This window comes from Zootoca vivipara, chromosome 6 (assembly GCF_965207765.1).
Source record: "Zootoca vivipara chromosome 6, rZooViv2.hap1.1, whole genome shotgun sequence".
Taxonomy (NCBI): domain Eukaryota; kingdom Metazoa; phylum Chordata; class Lepidosauria; order Squamata; family Lacertidae; genus Zootoca; species Zootoca vivipara.
The window spans coordinates 96,314,153-96,336,887 of record NC_142589.1 but is presented as its reverse complement, the minus strand read 5'-3'; the positions used below and the strand labels follow the sequence as shown (position 1 = coordinate 96,336,887).

At 49.1% G+C, this 22,735-nt stretch overlaps 1 protein-coding gene across 9 annotated transcripts in view; it reads left to right on the top strand.

Annotated features, from left to right (window-relative positions):
* Positions 1-22,735, top strand: part of MYO9B (myosin IXB) — a 57,049-nt gene that overhangs the window by 16,354 nt on the left and 17,960 nt on the right. For 5 of the 9 annotated variants that reach the window (XM_035116967.3, XM_060275278.2, XM_060275279.2 and 2 more), the window contains 18 exons: positions 3,439-3,533; positions 3,795-3,857; positions 4,599-4,698; positions 7,385-7,485; positions 7,780-7,909; positions 8,302-8,391; positions 9,307-9,423; positions 9,803-9,937; positions 10,379-10,500; positions 12,118-12,259; positions 12,341-12,536; positions 15,664-15,739; positions 17,656-17,745; positions 18,860-18,973; positions 19,485-19,524; positions 20,623-20,745; positions 21,639-21,719; positions 22,471-22,581. In XM_035116967.3, coding sequence (XP_034972858.2) covers positions 3,439-3,533; positions 3,795-3,857; positions 4,599-4,698; positions 7,385-7,485; positions 7,780-7,909; positions 8,302-8,391; positions 9,307-9,423; positions 9,803-9,937; positions 10,379-10,500; positions 12,118-12,259; positions 12,341-12,536; positions 15,664-15,739; positions 17,656-17,745; positions 18,860-18,973; positions 19,485-19,524; positions 20,623-20,745; positions 21,639-21,719; positions 22,471-22,581 — 1,926 coding nt within the window. The remainder of the gene's footprint in view (positions 1-3,438; positions 3,534-3,794; positions 3,858-4,598; positions 4,699-7,384; positions 7,486-7,779; positions 7,910-8,301; positions 8,392-9,306; positions 9,424-9,802; positions 9,938-10,378; positions 10,501-12,117; positions 12,260-12,340; positions 12,537-15,663; positions 15,740-17,655; positions 17,746-18,859; positions 18,974-19,484; positions 19,525-20,622; positions 20,746-21,638; positions 21,720-22,470; positions 22,582-22,735) is intronic. The other 4 variants (XM_088673115.1, XM_088673119.1, XM_088673117.1 and 1 more) reach the window with 3 other exon arrangements.

The following is a 22,735-nucleotide window of genomic DNA, read 5'->3' as shown; positions in this document are numbered from 1 at the left end:
TTTCCTAAACCCAGGTAAGGAGGATCCACCTCAGCTGGCAAATAGAGACAGGCGCTGCCTCTCCCCCACCCCCCAAATCTTGCTTCCATTCATAAAGTGACTTGGGCAAGATGCTTCAGAGGTCCTGCATGGTGTGTCTGTCCTTCCCTCTCCCCTCCCCACCTCCACCAGAAAGCAGAAGTGAAGTTCTCTGAGGCTTGGCTACCTCTTTGAGCTTCTTCCACTTGTGGTCTGTCGGCCAAAACAGGAAGGAGGTCGCTGTGGGGAGCCCCTCCGGGATCAGCTGATGGCATGGCATTGGTTGCTACTAACTCATTCAGACTTTTGGAGAGGGAGGGGGGAAGGGAAGGGAAGTTCTTCAGGTTCCATTTGAGGGAAAGTTAAGACGAGCCTGATGGCTGAGGCCAGTGGCCCATCTAGTCCAGCACCTGACCAGATGGCTCTTCTGGGAAGCCCACAAGTTAGGGGGACGTGAGCACAAGAGCCCTCTCCCCTCCTGTGGTTTCCAGCAACTGGTAGCATTGCTGGCCCCAGCAGTGGCCTCAGAGCCTAGGCATCATGGTGCCTTTGGGAGGGTGCAGCAGATAGCACTAAGGGTCTTCAGATCCACTGAGATATCATAAGAAAACGTGAGGACCACTCCCAGGATGCATGTCTGGCCGCAGGCTGTTTGGGAAGCTGAGATTCTCGTGCAGTAGTTGGGAAGAAACACACACACACACACCCCACATCTGCCTCCAGAAATTCATTTCTTGGAAGTTTCCGAGAAAGGTCTCTTGCTCCGATGCTTTCGGAGTCATGCCTGCCTTCTGGCATGGGGAAGAGAGTTCTGCATTGAGCCAGACTCATTTCAAGCCCTTGGCTTCCATGGCTTCTGGGACGACTTCACCCATGCCACTGGACTTGCCAGTGGATGAAGCCCAACAAAATGGGGGCGGGGGCGGGAAGAGAGCTACTGGCAGCCTTTTGTGGCACAGATTCTGTCCTGGCACTGCGGGTAGCATTTTGGAGAGAGTTTCTTTTTTTGTTCTCTTAATCTAGCAACTTGCTTTGGTTTTTTTTTTGTTTTCTCTGAGAGAGAGGCTGTAAGAGTAGGTGGGTACCCTTTCTCAAAAAATAGCCACATTTCGCTGCCATGGACATTGTTTGGGGACTTTATATGGCCCAGCTTGGGTTTATTTTTTTATTTTTTTAATCAGCTTTGGAGAATTTGCTCTGTAGTTGGGCTAAATACCACACAGATGAGGTCATCACACTCTTGGGTTCCTTTCAGAAAACCATAGGCGGCTTATATGGGTAATTGTAAAAGGGGCGGAGAAGAAGGGAAATGAGGAGATTCGTCAGGGCAGATTGAGCTTTTAAACCCAGGCTTCCCAGTTCAAAATTTGTGGTGTTTCTCAAAATGACCTCAATACATCCTGTTGGAACAACAAAAAACCTGTTGTTTTGCAACAAAATGGAGCCTGCTTTAAATCTAGGAATGTAACCTAAAGTGCAGGGAGTTGGGGATTGAGCTCTCAGCAGTCCCTGCAGCCAGTAGGGTCAAAGGTCATGAATAGTGGTGGGGGTGGTGGCATCTGGTAACATCTGGAGGGCCACAGACCTTCCCCACCCCTGACCTAAAGCCTTCTTTAGTCATCCAGCCAACAGACATTCAACTGTGACTCCCCTAGGAGGAAGGATTGCAGCATCTGGGTCTTTATAGTAAAGAGGAAAGGCGAGTGAGAGGTGACTATCCAGTTTATAACATTCTGCATGGCTTGGAGAAAGTGCTTTCTCCCTCCCTCATAACGCTAGAATTCATGAAGTGAAGCTGAATGTTGGAAGATGCAGGGTTTAACTCTGCAGGGTTAAAATCATAGAATCATAGAGTTGGAAGAGACCACAAGGGCCATCCAGTCCAACCCCCTGCCAAGCAGGAAACACCATCAAACCATTCCTGACATATGCCTGTCAAGCCTCTGCTTAAAGATCTCCAAAGAAGGAGACTCTACTACACTCCTTGGTAGCAAATTCCACTGCTGAACAGCTCTTACTGTCAGGAAGTTCTTCCTAATGTTTAGGTGGAATCTTCTTTCTTGTAGCTTGAATCCATTGCTCCGTGTCCGCTTCTCTGGAGCAGCAGAAAACAACCTTTCTCCCTCCTATGCAGGGTTAAACTGTGGAACTCCCTCCCACAGGAGGCAGTGATGGCAGGAGGCACCCGCTGCCTGTTGTCTCGCACTAGCCCCCCTACCAAAGCCCTCCCTTCCCTCCTGCAACCTTTCTGAGTTCAATTGTTCTGGAAGCCACGTTTGCTCTTTTTTTGGTGTGGTTTTTGTTACTTCATCTTCTCTCCCCTCTGTTTCTCACTTTCTTCCTGGGTTCAGCCCAGGGGGTTGCAGCTGATGGTGACGAGGTCATCAAGTCAATAGGTTTTCTGAGAGAGGAGGGTGAGAGAAGGCCCTAACTTCCTTTAAAAAAAGAAGAAAAAGAAATAGCCTTGCTTATTCTTCTGATGTCACAAGGATGGTGTGTTGGCTCTGTGACTCTAGGATAAATGAGTCAGCCCCAGTTTGGGGTTGGTTTCCGCCCAGGCCTGTGAGCTATATGCTAAATGTTGTGGGTGTTGCAGCCAGCTGCCTGCCTGCCACAACGCCTGAGTGTGTGTGTGTGTGTGTGTGTGTGTGTGTGTGTGTGTGTGTGCACTTGGAGGAGGAGAGTAGGTGAGAAAGCAGTTTGGTCCAGCCTCCGTGCCTCGTTTCTGGCATCCATCTGTCTCAAGAGACAACAGAGTGAACCTCTGGGGGTGAAGTCAAACCGTAACCTCCACAGGGCGCAAGACTTCCCTCTCGGCCTCACTGATGGGGTCCAAAGGAGGATTGGTGCTGAACTTTGTTTTACAAGCATGATAAATTTATATAGTACGGTTTTCTGGATTTAAATTAGCGTGGGTGATGTGCTGCCAGCACTTTGAGCTGTGTGTGTGTGTGTGTGAGAGAGAGAGAGAGAGAGAGCGCTTTGTTACTCTATCCGTAACAATGCTGTGTCAACAGCAGAGCCTAGCACCTGCTGAGTACAGAAAATCTTGGGTTTAATCCTGGGTGCCTTTAGTTATTTGAGTAGGGAAGAGGAACAATTCACCTCTTTATAAGCATCAACCATGGTTTGTAGACCATGAGGACTAGAATCGTACATTATTTTTAGGGTAAGGGCCGCAACTCAGTGATAGGATGCAGGCTTTGCTCACTGAATGTCCTAGCTTCAATATACTTAGGACTGGGATTGTCAGCAGTCCAAAAAACCCCGAGAGCTACTGCCCATGGGTGTAGCCGAGGGGGGAGGGGTATCTGCCCCCCACCAAGTAAATAAATAAAAATACTTAACTCACCCTTGCTACTGTCAGCCATTTCTGAACTTTGCTGCAGACATTTGCCTCATTATTTCACTTCACTGCAGGCCTTTGGAAATGCAAAGACAGCCCACAACAACAATTCCAGCCGGTTTGGGAAATTCATCCAGGTCAACTACTTGGAGAACGGCATTGTCCGGGGGTGAGTGCAGCTTGCAGGCTCTTGGGTGAAGGGGTGGGTGGGTGGGTTGTCCTCTCTGTTTCACAAAGCAGTTGTCCCCTCCACCAGCAGAATATTGCTGGAAGTGAGAACCCCTCTCTTCCTCCCCCCACCCCACCCCTGTCGTTCATAAGGAAAATGGCCTGCCTGGCTCCATGGATTCTAGCACCATAGAACCTTGGGGGGGGGCAGCTTTCCCTTCTTTCCCCCCATTCACTCTTTTTTTCTCTTGGTGGATTCCAGGGCTGTGGTTGAAAAGTACCTACTCGAAAAATCTCGCTTGGTGTCCCAGGAAAAGAACGAAAGGTGAGGAGAAAGTTTGTGGTTTAACTTGGAATACATGGTGCATTTTACACTTCGGAAAAGGGAAAGTAATCACTAATAAATTATTATTATTATTATTATTATTATTATTATTATTATTGTGCACCCAGAGTAGGAACCGAGGAGAGATAAGGGTGGGTGAATGAGGGAGGGCTCAAATAATTTAGAAGCCAGAAATCTATTAAGACATGCAAAATCCCTGGGACCTGGGATTGAATCTCAACAGGCCAGACACTGCCTTTAAGCCTAATGCACTGTGTAGCTTGTTGTGAAGATAAAATGGGCACACTCAGGGGTGTAAACAGGAACGGGCAGAGAACTTTCCAAATCTGCAAAGGCCCATACCTATCCAGAGGGCCCATTGATCCACTTCAGTCTGGTTTCAGGAGTGAATCAGCCTTGGTCTCCCAGATGGATGGCCGTGGTCAAGACAGGGAGGAGGGGCTTGTGACCCTGTTACTCTTACTTGAACTCTTGGGAGGGATTGGGTGCAACTGAGCATGCAGCTGCACCCAACCTTGCAGGGTTGTTGTGAGGGTCAAACGGAGAATTCCCCACAGGTACCCCCTTGTGCTCCCTGGAGCAAAAGGGGGCAGATACATAGAATGTTTGGTGGATGATGCACATGCAGAAAGGTGCGCAAGCTATGAAAAGAGCAAGCCAAGCGGCTTTTGTTAACAGACCCGTGTGTGTGTGTGTGTGTGTGTGTTCTCCTTCCTGAAGGAACTACCATGTGTTCTACTATTTGCTGCTCGGCGTCAGCGAGGAGGAGCGTCAGGAATTCCACCTCAAGCAGCCTGAAGACTATTTCTACCTCAACCAGGTACACAAAGGCCCTCCTTATGCGAGCCCGGCTGGGACAGACGCAAAAGGCGCTGGGGGGGGGGGCAAACAGGCCTCCTTTGTTCTCACTCAAGTGTTCAGCAGGGATCGCCTTGCTCAGCCCCTGAAGGCCAGAGGTCACGTGTCTTGAGTAGGGTTTCCTAGCCGGGTCAGGCCTGATGCAGCCAGCTGGACACCCTACTTCTTCTTATTATTATTATTATTATTATTAAAGATTTTCTTGATTTACAGAAATATATGCAATGTCTCTCATAACATTTTTACAAATCGTTTTCATTTGTTGAGACATTGGGAAGAAAGGGGGATAGAGGGAGATGGGGGGGTCAGGTGACAATGTTTCTATTTTACTTAATAGATGTGGGGGGGGTGTTTTTGTCAGCGTTGCTTGTGCAGGTTCTCTGTTGTTCCCTTGTGTTCCTTTAGTGGTGAGAGAGGTTGGGGTTGGCCTAGGGTATGGTTATTCATTTGTTGTTAGCTGTGGTGGTCTTTGTTTCATGTGTGAGTGGGATGGGTGGGTGTTTTGGATCAGGTTAGCCATATTGATTTGTATGCTGTTGGTGGATTTTTGTCATTGTCTTGTTGGGCTGTGTATGTGATAAAGGGGAGCCATACCGGGGTGAAGTCGTCGTCTTCTATTTGTCCCCGTGTCAGTTTCAGCTTATTGGTTAATTTTTCTAGTAGGGCTTACTCCTGACAGGTCTTTCCAGTGTCTGGTTATGGTGCTTCTGGTTGCTGAGAGTAAGTGGGCCATGAGTTCTTTGTAGTGTACTTGGGCATTATTGTCTTGGAAGATGTTTAGCAAGGCCAATTCTGGGGTCATTTCTAATGTTTGCTTGGTTATTTTACTTATTTCCCATATGGTTGTTGTCCAGAATAGTTGGATTTTGGGGCACTCCCACCACATGTGGAAATATGTGCCTGTTAAGGTGCACCCTCTCCAGCATTTTGGTGAGGTTCCTGGGCATATTAGCGCTAGTTTTCTTGGTGTTAGGTACCACCTGTAGGTGAGTTTCAGACTGAGTTCTTTCCTTTTTGTTGATATGGATTTAAAGGGGGGTTTAGACCACATTCTGGTCCATTGAGTGGGATTAATCTTGTAACCTATTTCATCTTCCCATTGTCTTTTGATTGTGTCTAGGGGACTTGTGGGATTTTGGAGTAGTATTTTATATATTGCAGATACCATCCCTTTGCCGTGTCCCTTTGTCGTTAGGAGGAGGTTTTCAAAGGTTGTCAGGGGCCTAGTTGCTGCCGATTTTACTGCTGGATTGTTTAAGAGGGCATGTAGTTGGTGTTGTGCTAACCAGGGTATTTGGGTGGTTTCTAGTTTATCCTGTATTTCTTGTGTTGACAGAGGTTTGTTATTTTTATAAAAGTCTGTTAGGCGATATAAGCCTTTGATTTGCCAGGTTTTTATCTGGAGGTTTTGTGCTGCATGGTGGAATAATGGGTGGTAAGCCAAGGAGATTAGTGGGGTTGGGGTTGGGGATAGTTTGCCTGTTTCTGTTTTCCATGCTTTGAACATGGTTTGTGTGTACCTATTAAGTGTTGTGGGGATTTCCCTTAGTTTTATGGGGAGGAATGGGTATGCTGTGGTACAGATACTTTCGAGACACCCTACTCTTGAGCACCACATGCCTCCCTCTTTTTTTTTTTATTCATGATATTTAATACTAACACACACATATCATAGAATCGTAAAGTTGGGTGGGACCTCATCTAGTCCAGCCCCCTGCAATGCAGGAATCTCAGCTAAAGCACCCACGGCAGATGGTTTCCCAGCCTCTGCTTAAAAACCTCCAAGGAAGGAACATGCACCATCTTTGGAGGGAGACCACTGTCAAGTGGCTCTTACACTCAGAAAACACACCCACTCCAACTTCCATGGAGCAGCCCTTTAGGTATTTGAAGGTGGCTGTCAGATCACCTCTCAGTCTTCTCATCTCCAGGCCAAACATACCCAACTTATCTATCTATATTATTATTACTACTACTATCAACACCATTAATTTTTTTAGCTGCCCTTCACCAGCCAGGCTGGGTTACAGCGATTTAAAAAAAACAGATTACAATCTCAGGGATAAGGTGGGCCCTGGAAACATGCATCTCAGGTATCAAAGGCCGGAGAGCGAAGGAGGCAGTCACACCTCTGGGGAGGGAATTTCAAAACTTAGGAGCTGCCACAGAGAATGCCCTTTTCTTTCTGCACCAACCACCTGCCCTGGATTTTTGTACGTGACATATATTACTGGTTAATCCAATATCTTGTGGGCTTCCTATTGGGGGATCTGCTTGGCCACTGGAAGGACAGGGTCCCTGCTCAACTAGGTGGGACTGCTTTGGTCTGATCCAGCAGAGTTCTTCTTGTGTTCTTCTGTTCAATGAGAACTTAATTGGTAACAGATGCTGAAGTGCTAAAATTTCAAGCTGCATTTAAAAATAAGGAGCTCTGATCAGCATTAGTCCTGCTCTGAGTTAGAGCCGCTGGACATGACTAACTTGGTTGCATGAAATTCCATGGCGGTGCTCTGAGCAGAACTTCGTTGGATTCAATTCAAATGTTACCAAGTGTCGTCTTAGCAAAGGACTTCTGCGCCTGCCCCCAACTTCAATTGTGTTTCTGTACTTAGATTTAGTCGTTTATTTATTTTTTTTGCTTCTTGCAGCATAACTTGAAAATTGAAGATGGGGAAGACCTCAAGCACGACTTTGAACGGTTAAAGCAAGCCATGGAGATGGTTGGCTTCCTTCCGGCGACCAAAAAACAGTAAGTACATAAGAACATCAGAAAAGCCCTGCAACAGGTGGGTCAGGCTCACAGGGGCTCACCTTGTCCGGTGTCCAGTTCTCACAGTGGATAACTAGATGCTCCAAAGGGAAGCTTTCCATGTTAAAAACATTTTTGTTTAGACAAGTCTACCCAGATATTTAGAAAGTTGCAGCCAGTTTTATTTTTTTATTTTTATACGCCCATCTAACTTGAGTTGCCCCAGCCACTCTGGGCATCTGCACATGTAAGCTGGTGTCTTCAACTCTACTTTCTGTGTTTTTCTTTCTCCAGGATTTTTTCAGTCCTGTCTGCTATTCTGTACCTGGGGAACGTCACCTACAAGAAGCGGGCAGCAGGTCGGGACGAAGGCCTGGAGGTCGGACCCCCTGAAGTGCTGGATATTCTCTCCCAGCTCCTGAAGGTTCCAGACCGCTCCTTATTAAAAAAATCTGCCGATTAATTGCTGGGGGGCAGCGGTATGGAGGGGACAATGACACCTAACATTTTATTTATTATTCCTCCCAAACATTTAGTTCTCTCATTCTTTTTTTCTGGAGGGCCGCAGAAGTTCTCCACCTCAGAGTTTAAAAGTGATCCAGGAGTGGTGGAGGTTTATTTCAGGGGTGGGGGAATATCTGGCCCTCCAGATGCCAAACTCCCATATATCTAATGGATATATTTCATGGACTGAGGGAGCAGGTCCCTGGGGGACACTCTGGGCCAAGGGGTAGAAAAACCACTGCAGGCTGGCTCTGTCTGCCGCTCTCAGGTCATTCATTCCTGATCCTGCTTCCGCCGTCCCCACTCTTCCAGGTGAAACGTGAAATCTTGGTGGAAGTATTAACGAAAAGAAAAACAGTGACGGTGAACGACAAGCTGATCCTGCCCTACAGTCTCAGCGAGGTGAGCTGGTGTGTGCTAAGAGCTGGCTAATGAGTGTTACTGATAGAGCACAGAGAAAGGCAACATTTATTTTTTTAGGAGTTGGTCGGATCATAGGGTGAGCTGAGCCAATGGTCTTCTTTATTTCAAGGTTTTCGTAAGCTGCCTTCTCATGATTTGAAAGAAAAAAAAACAAGGAAAGAAGTGTCATAACAGCGGGAGTCACAGAGATATAGCTACAGCAGATGGGACGAGGGTGGCGCTGGGGTCTAAACCATGGAGCCTCTTGGGCTTGCCAGTCAGAAGGTCAGCAGTTCAAATCCCTGTGACGGGGTGAGCTCCCATTGCTCTGTCCCAGCTCCTGCCAACCTAACAGTTTGAAAGCACGCCAGTGCCAGTAAATAGGTACCGCTGCAGGGGGAAGGTAAATGGTGTTTCTGTGCGCTCTGGCACTCATCATGGTGTCCCGTTGCGCTTGAAGCGGTCTAGTCATGCTGGCCACATGACCTGGAAAAGCTGTCTGTGGTCAAATGCCTGCTTCCTCAGCCTGAAAGCAGAGATGAGCGCCACACACCAAAGTCAAATTCGACTGAACTTAACCTTCCAGGGGTTCTTACAGCAGCTGAGAAGACCTGGGTTCAGTCTGGGGAAAGATGCCCTGCTTGAAGCCATAGAGAGTGCCTGCCAGTTAGTGTAGACAACACTGATCTTGGTGGACGCGTATGCTGTGGGGTATTTTTATACTGTGAACTGCGCTGAGATCTACGGATGTACAAGTAAAGAACACTAAGAGCAGCTCGGGTCCTGCTTGAAAGCTTCCCTTCAGAGCGTCTGGTTAAGTCAGTGTGGGAACAGGACCAAGAGGGGCCCCTTGAGCCTGATCCTCTGGGATTTCCTCAACGTTCCTTTGTCTGTTCCTTTTTCTCCAACCTGCAGGCCATCACGGCTCGTGACTCCATGGCCAAGTCTCTCTACAGCGCCCTTTTCGACTGGATCGTTCTGCGAATTAACCACGCACTCCTCAACAAGAAGGACATGGAGGAATCTGTGGTGGTATGTCTTCAGGGAACAATGGCAGCCTCTAGTGCTGGGCGATACTCGTTTTTCAATATCGCCAGCTAAACATCGCCATATGCTGATATATCACGATGTCTGGAATGTAGAGGCATTGGCGGGCTTCGCGGTTTCCCCCACATCGCATCATGTTTTGCAGCAATAATGAAACCGTTATCACGATACAGACTTCAGATCGGTTTGGGGCGATATATCCATATATTGCCCAGCCCTAGCAGACTCTCTGCCCCAATTACACACCAACAAAGATCACGAGTCTCTTAAGCAGTGGCTGCCCCACCGTTCTTCTGACGCCACCCTCTTTTGCTTTGCTCCTTCCTTCCTCCCTCCCTCCCTCCCCCTCCTTCTCACTGTGCAGTGCTTTTCCATCGGGGTGCTTGACATCTTTGGCTTTGAGGACTTCAACACCAACAGCTTTGAGCAGTTCTGCATAAACTACGCCAATGAGCAGCTGCAGTATTATTTCAACCAGCACATCTTCAAGCTCGAACAGGTAAGGAATCACCGGTTGGTGGGGAGCTTCAGTATTCTGGGGCTGAAATGTCGACCCTCCAAGCCCACAGAACTCTCTCCCCAGGCCTTGCTTCTTTGAGGGTTTTCACCCTGCTGGGAATGAAAATGCCTCTTTTTGTGCTTGGATGGGAGGATAATTGCTTGTATCTTTCTGATAATTTTATTGTTTTACCTTGCTTGAAAACTTGCTTTCAGGGGTTTCTTTCCCCTCAATCAAGCAGTAAGTGAATTTCATGAAATGAAAACAATCCTCCTTCAAAGCCATCCAAGCAGCATCCACCTCTTCGCACAAATTAAAACCATGCAGGGCCATTTGTCTTGCCCTCTGCCAGTCAACTCCATTGGCAACGCCCCTCCCCAGGTCCTATCTTACGAGGGTAGGGGACATCGGCTTTTCAAGGATCTGTTTCATTTGCCACAGGAAGAGTATCAGAGCGAAGGGATCACGTGGCACAACATTGACTATACGGACAATGTGGCCTGCATCCACCTCATCAGCAAGAAGCCCACCGGCCTCTTCTACCTGCTGGACGAGGAAAGCAAGTAAGTTCAGTTGGCGCAGAGTTTAGCCTTTGACTGAAAAGAGTTACGTTTTCATGGAGGGCAAGGCTGTGTCTGCACAGCTGGAGCCAGTAAGCACTTCTGAACACCAGCTGCTGTCAAGCACAGGAGGGGAGAGTTGCTCTTGGGCTTGGTCTCCTGCTCAATGGTGTCCCACAGACATGTCATCAGCCCATGTGAGAGCAGGATGCTGGACTGGAGGAGCTGCTGGCCTGATCCAGCAGGCTCTTCTTGAGTGCATTTGTTACTGAGCTAAGTCCAAGGTGCTGGCTTGGGGGTGTGTAAATCCCCGTGCACGCTGGGACCAGTGTACCAGTGCACCCTCTCTTTTTATTATTCCTGGAGGGGGCGATGTTGATTCTGTTAGATTTAATGTTTTTATTCTCCAGCAGCAAATGTTAAGCTCAAAGCAGTTCTGCAATAGCATTAGACCAGGCATCCCCAAACTACGGCCCTCCAGATGTTTTAGCCTACAACTTCCATGATCCCTAACTAACAGGACCAGTGGTCAGGGATGATGGGAATTGTAGTCCAAAACATCTGGAGGGCCGAAGTTTGGGGATGCCTGCATTAGACACACACACACACGCAAAGCATTGCAATCACTCTAATATCAAGCACAGTAATATAGAAATGGAGCAGACCAGAGCAACAACGTCACCCAAACAATAAAGCTGTTGAGCCCCAGACTGTGCCGATTGACATCCTCTCTATGAGAAGGGGATTCTTCCTCCCCCAGCGCAGCAGGCAGCACAGCTCCCAGGCCGTTGGATGTTTCATAGTTTTCCATTCTATTTGGGGCCACAGGCAAGAGCTCATTGAGCATGCGGCATTAGAAAAAAAAAGTCTGGCAGTTAGTGCTGATAAGAAAAATCAACCACAGCTTAAAAATAGCCAGGGGAATGGGAGGCACACCGCGGAAAAGGCCAGTTCATATGGGGAGAGGCGGTCCTTGTGGTGTTGGGGTTCTGAGGCTTTGTAGGTCAGAAGCAGCTCTTGGAATTGAGCCAGAACATTTTGGTTGCTATGATTTCATGTGGCAGCTAAAGCTGACTCCCAGCTGCAAATAGGGGCAACCTAAGGGATGTGAGCTCTGATGTAATCCCAGCCCACATCTTCAGAGAAAGTGGGAACGTGGAGATGTTTTGCTTCAGTGCTGTAATGTGAGACAGGGGCAACGGGCTCGTCCACCTGGAAAGGAGGGGGCCAATATATAAGAAGGGAAACTTTGATCCTAAACCTCCACTGCCTTGTGGTATATCTTCAGGGGGAGAAAAGGCTCAGGTGTAAACTCAGAGTGGGGTCCCTAAGACGGTTGGATGGAGCCTCGTATGTCCCCTTCTGGCAACACCTGCAGCCAAGCTGGTTCCAAACGTCTTGCTCTGCTTTCCTTTGGACTACCTCAGCGAGGGTGTGTGGGTGTGTGATCTGACAGGCCAGGACCTCCATGCACATTGCCCAGGCCTGCGCCCCGTGAAGGTCACTTTGGTCAGTTTTATTTCATGCCCGGAACCACACTCCAGACAGACTCCATTGACAACAATACGAGAAGTGTTGTTGTTTTTTTAACCCTCTCCCTCTCCTGCCTCCTTGCTTCAGCTTCCCGCATGCCACCAGCCAGACCCTCCTTGCCAAGTTCAAGCAGCAGCATGAGGACAACAAGTTCTTCATTGGGACGCCCGTCCTGGAGCCGGCCTTCATCATCCAGCACTTTGCAGGCAAAGTGAAATACCAGATAAAGGTAGGGGGGGAGAAACACTAGGTAAGGGGTTGCCTGCCCTTGCTCTGTGTTTCGCCTTCATTGGCCCCCGCTTCCCTGCAGGATTTCCGGGAGAAGAACATGGATTACATGCGGCCCGATATTGTCGCCTTGCTGCGGAGCAGCGACAGCGCTTACGTCCGGGAGCTCATTGGGATGGACCCCGTGGCTGTCTTCCGGTGGGCCACACTCCGAGCCGCCATCCGAGCCATGGCTGTTTTCGCAGAGGGCGGCCGCCAGAGAGCCCAGAAAATGGCAGGTGAGTGTGAGGTTCTGACCCTGAATCGGCGAGAGTCGGGGGAAGAGGCTGCAGGGTGTATATATATGTTATTAAATGTTCTAATTGACATTTCAAAATATTCATTTAAACAACCTTAAATCAATTACTTCCCCTTTTCTCTTTCCATGGTTCATTTTGCATACCATACATTCCTGCATATTTTACATGAACTAAACCATTCGGTAATCAATTGTTAACATCCATTAAAACTCATTTACACTGTTGAATTTATCTTAATGCTATCAGCGTTTTTAAATAAACACAATTTTCATCCATATACAGTGGTGCCTCGCAAAACGAAAGTACAGTAATTCGTTCCGCGAGTCACTTTGTCTTGCGAAGCGCGGTTTGCCACGGCAAAAAAAAGTCGAAAAACTTCGTCTTGCGAAGCGCGGCCATAGAAAACTTCGTCTCACGAAGCACCAAAAACATCGCAAAACACTTTCGTCTTGCGAGGTACCACTGTATTCAGTAAACAATTTCCAATCTTCTTTAAATGTACATTCTTCTTGTTCTCTTATTCTGTAAGTTAAATCTGCAAGCTTCCTTGGAATTTCCCTCTGAATTATCCCCAACAGAAAGGACTCTGGGGTTTTTTTAAAAGTTACTTTTAAACATTTTTTTCAATTCATTTTATATCATTTCCCAATACTCTTTTACCCTTTTACAAGTCTACCACATATGATAAAACGTGACCTGAACCTCAATACAACTCCAGCACTTATCTGATTCAAACTTATACATTTTAGCAAGTCTACTCGGAGTAAGAGGCTGCGGGTTTTACATGGCAGCATTAGCTAGCATGGTGATTAGAGTTGGGTGATACTTTGATAAATTGTCTGAAACCGGCAGGACGTTGAGATCGCAGTTTCCCAGTTTCGGACTTTTTGAGCTGGCTGTATGTTGCAGCTCCCCAGCCACCTCCAGCCCAGAACACATGACTCCTGGCTGCACTGTGCTGGCGGCAGCTGGGGAGCTGCAATGTATCACCAGCTCAAATTGCCTGCAGATGCAGCCCGAGAAGGTACTCACCCGGGACCTTCTCAGGCTCTGGTCTCCTGGGCAGGCGGGCCAACTTTTCCTCCTGGTGGGTCACCTGAAGTGAGGAGGAAGAAGCAGGCAAGATACATTCCCCACATCATGATACATCACAATATTTAGCTGCTGATAATTCACAATGTTGAAAATCACATATGGCCCGGCCCTATAAGCGGATCTGTACATAGGGATCTTTACTTTGGAGACCAGAAAAACGGTTTATAGCAGATGGCTGTGTTTAGCTTTGTCTTGTGACTGGAGGCAATGAACACTTTGTCTATGGCCTCCAGACACATTTCCCCTCACAACTGCCTTGCGAGGCAGGTTAGGCCAAGAGAGGACAGTGAGCAACCCAAGGTCACCCAACGAGCTTCATGGGCTGCTGGGAATTTGAACCCAAGCATCTCTTGGTCCAGCACACTGCACACTTTACCACTTGGAGTACTTTTTTTCCTGCTGGGTCAGAAGTGTGACTCCTTAAAAAGACACCTGTTTTTCTCTGTGGCATTGAGCCTTAAGGTCCTGCCAAGACTCCTCTTTCGCATTTTGCTGCAACAGACCTAAAAGCCGGGTTTCTCCTCTGAAAAAGGGATGGATTGCAGCTTTTATGGCTGGTAATTATTTGCCACATAATGGTGATAGCTTTGACTCCAGGAAGGCACAGCTTGTGCCAAGGCTGATATCATTTATCGAGCCGTCTGAAACCTTCCTTTATTCTTTCAGGCCCTTGAATTAATTATTGCAGCCCGCTCCTTTTATCTGCAGTTTCCTGATCGCTTCTTGTCTGTTATTGCATTGTGAAGGGCCATGACTCCTGCTTTGCCTACACGAGATCCCAGGTTCCTTCCCTGGCGTCATCTCAAGGAGGGCTGGGAGAGACCCCTGAGTCTGACACCTTGGAGACAGGGGCAGACTTTGGTAATATGGCGCCTTGAGCAAGGAGAAGATTAGGTGCCCCGCCCCTACATATTTATTTTTTTCACGCCCTCCTCCCTCTCGCTTTCTGTTCTACACCTCCTTGGCTCAGTGCTCCCTCCACCTTAAATCTGGCATTCCTGTTTTTAAAGTTGGTTTTATATTTTTTGTTGTTGTTGTTTAGTCGTTTAGTCATGTCCAACTCTTCGTGACCCCATGGACCATAGCACGCCAGGCACTCCTGTCTTGCACTGCCTCCCGCAGTTTGGTCAAACTCATGTTCGTAGCTTCGAGAACACTGTCCAACCATCTTGTTCTCTGTCGTCCCCTTCTCCTAGTGCCCTCCATCTTTCCCAACATCAGGGTCTTTTCCAAGGATTCTTCTCTTCTCATGAGGTGGCCAAAGTATTGGAGCCTCAGCTTCACGATCTGTCCTTCCAGGGAGCACTCAGGGCTGATTTCCTTCAGAATGGATTTTTTACAATTCCTTAAGAATGAATTTTTACAATTCCTTTATTGTGGTAATGCGGAGGCAGGCTTTTTTGCTCTCATCCCTACGGCTTTTGAAGATGTATCTATTTGCTCAGGTGTTTCTCAGCCTCTCAACCCGAGTCTCCTGTTTTAATTACTATGTTATTTGCGGGTTTGTTTTAGCGTGCGTTTTAATTACATGTGTGTATATTTTAATGTTTGTTTTAGAGCATTTGCACTCCACGCTTCAGGCCAAAGGGCTCCCCGGGCGGCTTGCCTACAATCCATTAAGACACGGTCGCCCCTGCAGGCTTACAATCTAAAACAAGACAACACACAAGGGGAGAAAGGGAGATCAGGCGTTAATGTTTTCCTAACTGGTTTTTATACTGCTGTGAAGCTTATTTTGGCATCAAGTGTTCTATAAACTCATAACAGATTACGTGATAATAAACTGGAGTCAGTTTTGAAGAGCAGGCCAGGAAAGAGCACACTTAAAAACAAAAACGCCTGCAAGGGAAATACCGGCTCCCTCCTTGAGTGGCTCTTGCTTTTGTCAGAAAGCCTTTCCGAGCGACTGAAACCAAGCGAAACCTCAAAAGTTGCGGAGGAAAGACCGCTTGTTGCCACTGACAGTCTATCTAGCGCCAACGGAGTCTCTCTCTCTTTTCCCCCCTTCCAGGCGTGGTCCGCCACGGACCCAGAGTACCCTTGGGGGAACTGCAGCAAGCCAACACCCCAATTGAAAGAGTTTATCGGTAGGCTTTGATTACTACTCTTATTTTCTTAATTATTACTTCTTTTAGACCAGAAAGGGGAGTCCTTGAATTGTATCAGTCCCTGCCCTTCTTCCCATCCCACCTCGGTGATCCTGTTGCCTTCACTGTTAACAAATACCCCCTTTCAAGACTTTAACACACAGGCTTGAAAACTCCCTCAGACAGCGGGGGGGGGGGCAACTTGAAGAAACTAGCAGAAAGGAAAAGCCCAGGGTGTCCTGGTTTTGCAAGAGGGGCTGAGGACTGTGGGTCTGTGCATTGCGGAAGCCAGCTTCTCCTCTTCACTGCTGTGTCTGGATCCCCCCCCCCCGGCCCCCGCGTCTTCAGGCTTCCCTTTATAGCATCTTTGCTTCTGCAAAGCCCCCCCTCTCCGCAGTCCGAAGAGATGCGCAGGCCCTCTGCTTCCAGGGTGAGGAACCCTTTTCAGTGGGACAATTGAGTGGCGGGGGGGGGGGGCAGAAGCACAAGTAGGCCTGGCCTGTGAGGCGTGTGGCCACTTCCAAGGGCCACACGGAGACACTTTGGGGGAGCCCCTTTGTTCTCTGGGCCTGAGGTTCCTCACCCCTCCTCCTCTTCCTTGTTGCCATCAGTGACCTGTACTCTGCATCCGCATGGGTATACACATGCTCTCTTTCTTTCTTTCTCTCTCTCTCTCTCTCTCTCTCTCTCTCTCTCTCTCTCTCTCTCTGTCTTCCTGTCTCCCCAGCCAGTGCTCGAATTATGGAGGAAGAGGTAGGCACCACATGAAGTCCCAAAGCAGCTCCTCATGCTGAGCCCCCACCCCTTTAACCCTCTGAAATCTGTAGCTAAGGAGGTCATAGGGTGGGAAGGTTAAAGTGGGCTGGTCCCCTCTGCACATTTCTCTGATCCAACCGCTTAGAAGAGCACCCACCCCACCCTCCCATCTTTCTAATGGGTGTTGTGACTCCACGCTTGGGTTGGTGGGCTCCCCTACTTGAAGTTGCTGGTTCTGTTTTGCCTAGAGCTGTGTTCCTGGGCCATTGCAGGTCCCTCAAGAGCCACCAGGGAGGCCAGCCCCTCTTGTGGTGGAGTCCGGGGCTGTGTGAATCACAGCAGCAGCAGGGGAGCTTGGTTTACCAGGATCCTTCTCCCCAGCTGGGCTTCGCCTGGCCCCATGAAGGAACAGTTAATCATGAAGCGGTCAAATGGGGGATGAATCTGCTGAGTGTTCCATTGGTCCATCAACTGAACCTAAAAGTTAGCTCTGAAAGAGAAAGGTGTCCTTTCCTTTTTACGTCAGGTGGTGGCAGCCCTACAGATGTCACTGCCCCCCCAACTCCCATCACCATTCCAGTCCCCCAGTAATGTTGGGAGGGATGCAGTTTTCCCCCATCCCTGATCCAGGCATTCCCCCAATTTTAACTGGAGGGATGGAGGAACTTTACTGGGTTATTATCTTCCTGAGTGGGTCGTGCAAACTGCAATTCTGAATAAAGCTTTTTGTAGGGTAGGGGGCCCTGGGGGTGAGCTCATGGAAGTGGGAGGGCAGCGGCCCCCAAAAGTATGGGAAACTACTGGCTTGGCCTAATAACCAAGGCATCACCCTTCTCCTGCAGCTGCCTATTTGCAGCCTCTTCCTGGTTTCCAGATTTCTTGTGTCTTTCCTTTCAGCATGTTGTGTCCCTCCTGGGGGGTGGAGTATGTGTCCGTCCTCTGCCACCCAAAAGCATCATTTGCTTGCACCTGCTTTTTCTCTTTGGGCATCTGAGCCAGCAATTGATGTGGAGGATGAAGACTTTTTGGAGTGGGGGGAGGGATATGATGATCTCCCGCCACTTTCTTGCCGCTGCCGCCGCCGTTCTCTTTACTCGCTTCTGTATTGCTCTGTTTATTTAGCCTCTCTCTGCATGTGTGTCCCCCCTCCCTTTTTGCAGCTGCTCAGTGCTTGATTTCTCCTTTGATCGCTCTGAGGAGTTTGATATAAACGCTTTTGAGGACATCTTTGCTTCGTACGGAAGCAAGAAGTAAGTGGGGGAGAGGCGGAGGAGTGGGCTCTCGGTGGCCGGGGAGATGCTATCCTGGGCAGACGGACCTTCCGTGCTTGCCAGGCACAGGGAACCAAGCACACAGGGCGGGCAGAGCAGGAGAGGGGGCTGGGACCCACCCTGAGCCTCAGCTGTAACCTCGGCCTTGCCATAGTGTAAAGGTCCGAATAGGGCTAATTTCTGCCCGCTCAGAATGTCCTGGCTGCAGCAGCCATTGTGGCCCCTTGTTCTCCGCTAACTCAGCGGTGCAAAAAATGCAGCAGTTTACACCCTGAAGCTATGGAACGTTTTGAGAAACTGAGGAGCGGGGGACATGCCATATGCAAATAGTCCGAATCTGAATGGGTTGGCTGTCAGCACAGCCCAGCAGCATTGTGAAGTGTTCATCTGCCCAGGAGTGACTTTTCACACATTTCTGTTGTCCTCTTTCTGGTTTGTGCCTCTCTCTGGAGGGTGGCAAAGGTAAGGGTTTTGTGTGTGTATGTGTGGAGGCACTCTCTCCACAAGCATGGTGCATGAGTAGAGGGCTGGAGGAGATCTTCCTTGGCTGACCTTGGGAGCTAAACATGGAACAAGAAGCATTTGTGCAGAGCCATGGCTATGGGGTGGATCCAGAGAACTTTAGAGTCAGAAGGGACCCCCGAGAACCATCTAGCACAGCCCCCTGCAATGCAGGAATATGCAGCTGGCCCCTACAAGGATTATTGAACCAGGGACCTTGGCATTATCAGTGCCATGCTCTAACCAACTGAGATCTATACGATTCATAAATCCTGAGATAATTCAGCTCTGCAAACAGTGTTGGAAGGAATTTAAACGGGTTTTATGTAAAAACTTGTCAAATTAATGCATATTAAGGAAACTAAACTGTGATTGTAGTCAAGCACCAGCAGCACCCCCGTTTACACACCCCAAATGTCCACGTTTAAAAGCAGGTCAACCCCAGGACCATCTCCTCTCTTGTCATCCATCCTTTGAGCATGCCGGGCAATGATGGGGATCCTCTGTTTAATCCCTGGTGGTTCTGTCTCTTCACGGCTCTCTCTCTCTCTCTGTGCTGTGTTTCCTCTGTCGGGTGTGTGTCGTGTCTTAGGGACTTGCATGAGCAAATAGTCAGGACTATCAAGGGCCTGCCCTGGCAGGGCGAAGATCCCCGCAAGCTCCTTCAATCGCTCAGCCGGCTCCAGAGGTCCAATTGCCACTTCCTGTGAGTTGGCGCTTGGGGTGGGGGTGGGGCGGAGAGAAAGACCAAGACTTGCTTGCTTTGCGAAATTTGCACGGAGGAGGAGAGTGGCAAGTGTGGAGCTAAGCAGGTGCAGGCGGATCTTCTGAAGGGGCTGCAGGGGCCACCCTTTAGGCTTCAAAAGCAAAAGCTCAAGCGTAATAGAAAGAGGGCGTGAAATCCTGACTTTTCAAAGGCTCGGGGCTTAAAACCAAAGCAAGGAAGCGCCTTGCTGGATTGCAGGAGTTGGCAACGTGGGATTGGTGTCATGGGACAGGCTTTTCATGCCACCCTTTGGAGCAGGACCCTCCCCACCCACCCACCCACCCACCCCTAACCGCCACCAGCTCATCACCTAGCTCCCTGAGCCTGCTTTGCTTGATCTAATCTGCTAGGCATGGCTTCGCTGAATTGACAAACAAAGCCAGGGCTGCTGATTAGCACTCGTCGCGCCAGTAACTTGAAAATGCAGATATATATGTGTATATTTCAACAGGAAGAGCAGAGGCCCAAAGCAAAGACAGGCCATCCCAAAGGTAAGCTCGGCGGATAACGTCTGGAGATTTGCTGGGCTGTGTTTTCCTTTAAAAGAGAAACGGTTTTGGGCTGGTTGGGGACATGGTGATGAAGGACAACATAGAATAAATAAATTGTGGAAGTTTCACGTTGTTGCGCCCTGCAAAATGTGTGTGACTTTGACGCAGGTACCAGAGTCAATTTGCTATGCATAGAGAGCAGGCATCCCCAACCTTTGGCCCTCCAGATGTTTTGGACTACAATTCCCATCTTCCCCGACCACTGGTCCTGTTAGCTAGGGATCATGGGAGTTGTAGGCCAAAACATCTGGAGGGCCGCAGTTTGGGGATGCCTGATATAGAGAGAGCTTGAGACTCTCCATTTCAGGGTTGTGGGTTTGAGCTCCACGTGGAGCAGAACATTCCTACATTGCAGGGGGTTGGACAAGATGGTCCTTGTGGACCCTTCCAACCCTATGATTTTGTGATACAGTATATATAAAAGTAACATCTCACCCTTCCTACCCAAGAACACCATTTCAAAACAAATAAGCAGCAATATTCCGAAACAGATTAGAGAGCCGGTATGGTGTGGCCGTTAAGGGTGGATTTTAGAACCCAGGTCCCCCAGGTCCTAGTCCAGGCATAGGCAAACTCTGGCCCTCTAGATGTTTGGGACTACAATTCACATCATCCCTAGCTAACAGGACCAGTGGTCAGGGATAATGGGAATTGTACTGTAGTCCCAAACATCGGAGTGCTAGAGTCTGCCTATGCCTGTCCTAGTCTGACACTCCATCTGCTACATGGCACTAACTCTCCAAGGCCTGCTGAGCAGAGATCAGTCTTCGCTTGGAACAAAACGCAAAGTTTCCAGTCCTTATGAAGAGGCTGAAAATACGTGGGGAATCAGGGGCGCCAAGGCCCATTGCCAGAGCACACCAGTGCTTGGCTGTTGTCCAACGCACGCACACACACACACCTGCACGATGTTAGCAGAAGTGCAAATTGAACCCCTCGTGCTCAGCGCCAGCCGCTGCCGCAACCTGACATTGCAGAGGGATTGCGGCTCGCTCTGTGGAGGGTGTGACTCTCTAGCTGTGTCCCCTTTGGCTGCAGAACCTGCTGGACTCCAAGTCCCTGAAGCTCATTGTGAGCATGACGTTGCACGACCGGACCACCAAGTCCCTCCTGCACCTGCATAAGAAGAAGAAGCCGCCCAGCATCAGCGCTCAGTTCCAGGTGAGCAGGCGCCCCTCGCGTCCCAAGGAACCAAGGCAGGGTCCTTCCACTAACCAAGACCCAAAGATCTTTGAGATTCCGGCCAGCTGTGATTTATTCCAGGGTTTCTCAAACTGTTGTTCTACAACTCCCTTCATTTCGCTTTTGATTTGTATACCGCCTTTCTGCATTACCCAACGCAGGGTGGTCTGCAGCAACAAAAATAGGCAACAAAGAACATGCACCTTACAATAATCTGATCCAGTGCAAAAAGTAATCATAAAACATAACTTTAAAGTAATAATAATCTATAATAGCACACAATAAAACTACCAGTAAAACTCAAAGCGTCAGCAAAAAATAATTACACAGAAATTCATTCTTAACAATTACAATAAATAACTACCAAACTGTGATCAATAAGAATAACTGCAAAAATAACCACAATACATACAAAACCACAAAAAAGGATCAAATTGAGAAACAGATACACACAACTTCCCCACCACTTAAACTCCATCCCTGACCACTGGTCCTGCTAGCTAGTAGTCCAACAGCAGCTGAGGAGACCCAAATTTGAGAAATGTTATTTATTCTATTATTTATTAGTTACCGTATTTGGTTGTATTCATATTCCACCTTCTCCAAGGAGCTCTAAGGGATGTACATGATTCCCCCTCCTGCTCCGCTCATTTAATCTTCACGACAACCCTGCACGGTAGGTTAGGCTTGAGAGGCAAGGACTGGTCCCCGAGGTCACGCCCAGCGAGTGCTTCATGGCCCAGTGGGGGGATCCGGACCCTGGTCTCTCCCAGGCTCTTGTCCGACACTCTAACCACTTGTATGCATGCAGCCCACCCAAAGCGGTTAGGTTGGCCTCTTGACTCCTCTCACACACCTGTGATTCGTTGCAGACATCTCTCAACAAGCTCCTGGAGACCCTGAACAAAGCCGAACCCTTCTTCATTCGCTGCATCCGCTCCAACTCCGAAAAGGTAGGGCCTTCCCATGGGAGGCTGTTGTATTATGCTGGCGGAGGGATACCCCCCCCCCCCGATCTCCTGCCCTTTTCCTACCTTGTGCTTAAACTTGCTTTTTCAGTGGAGTTCCCTTTGCTTTGCAAGGGTGTCTGCCTCTCGGGAAGTCGGCCTGCAGTGATGCTCCTGCAGCCTCTGGCACAGGAGCAGCCGACGTGGATGTCGCTGGGCTCCCAGGGGGGGCGGAGATGACAACGAGGGGAGTCTGGAGCCCAGCAGCATCTGAAAGGCCACAGATATTCTCCACTGCTAACCTAAGAAGTAGTGTTCCCCGTGGTGCGCAAGGGACAGAGGAATGCCTCTCTGCGTGAGAGGTCCCCTCCTAAGAGCAGGGAGCGCCTCTTCTCAGATCAGGGATGAGGACCATCTGTGCCCCGGTGCTTTTGGGCTTCAGCCAAAGCGCCCTGACAGTCATGGATGATGGGAGCTGTAGTCCTACCACATTCTTAGGGCACCACATGGGCTAATCTTGAATTAGCACGATGGACTAATTAGTTGCAGCCCTGACAGAGGTCGAATCCTGCTCCTTCCATTTGCCAGGCACAGACCTGAGCTCTGCCAGTGTGCGGGATCCGGAGAGTGCTGGTTCTAGTGATGGTAACCTCAGCAAACCATGTCCCTTGGGGTGGATGGGGCTTCTCCCCGGGAGTCGGGGAGGGGAGGCCAGCGAAGGCATCTCTGCTTGACTCTCTCCTGCTTTCTGTTCCAGAGGGAGCTCCTTTTCGATGAGCGCCTCGTGCTCCAGCAGCTCAGGTACACAGGGATGCTGGAAACCGTGAGAATCCGCCAGTCCGGCTACAGTGCCAAGTTTAACTTCCAGGTATTACTAAGCAGTGGAGCAGGCAGGTCTCTCCCTTGCCTTCATGCCAGGTAACAAGACCCCCCCTCGCTTCAGCATCTATCAGAGATCCTGGCCGGGTTTATTCTTGGCTTGGTCTGGGGCAAATGTGTCCCCTCCCCTTCAATTCAGTGGG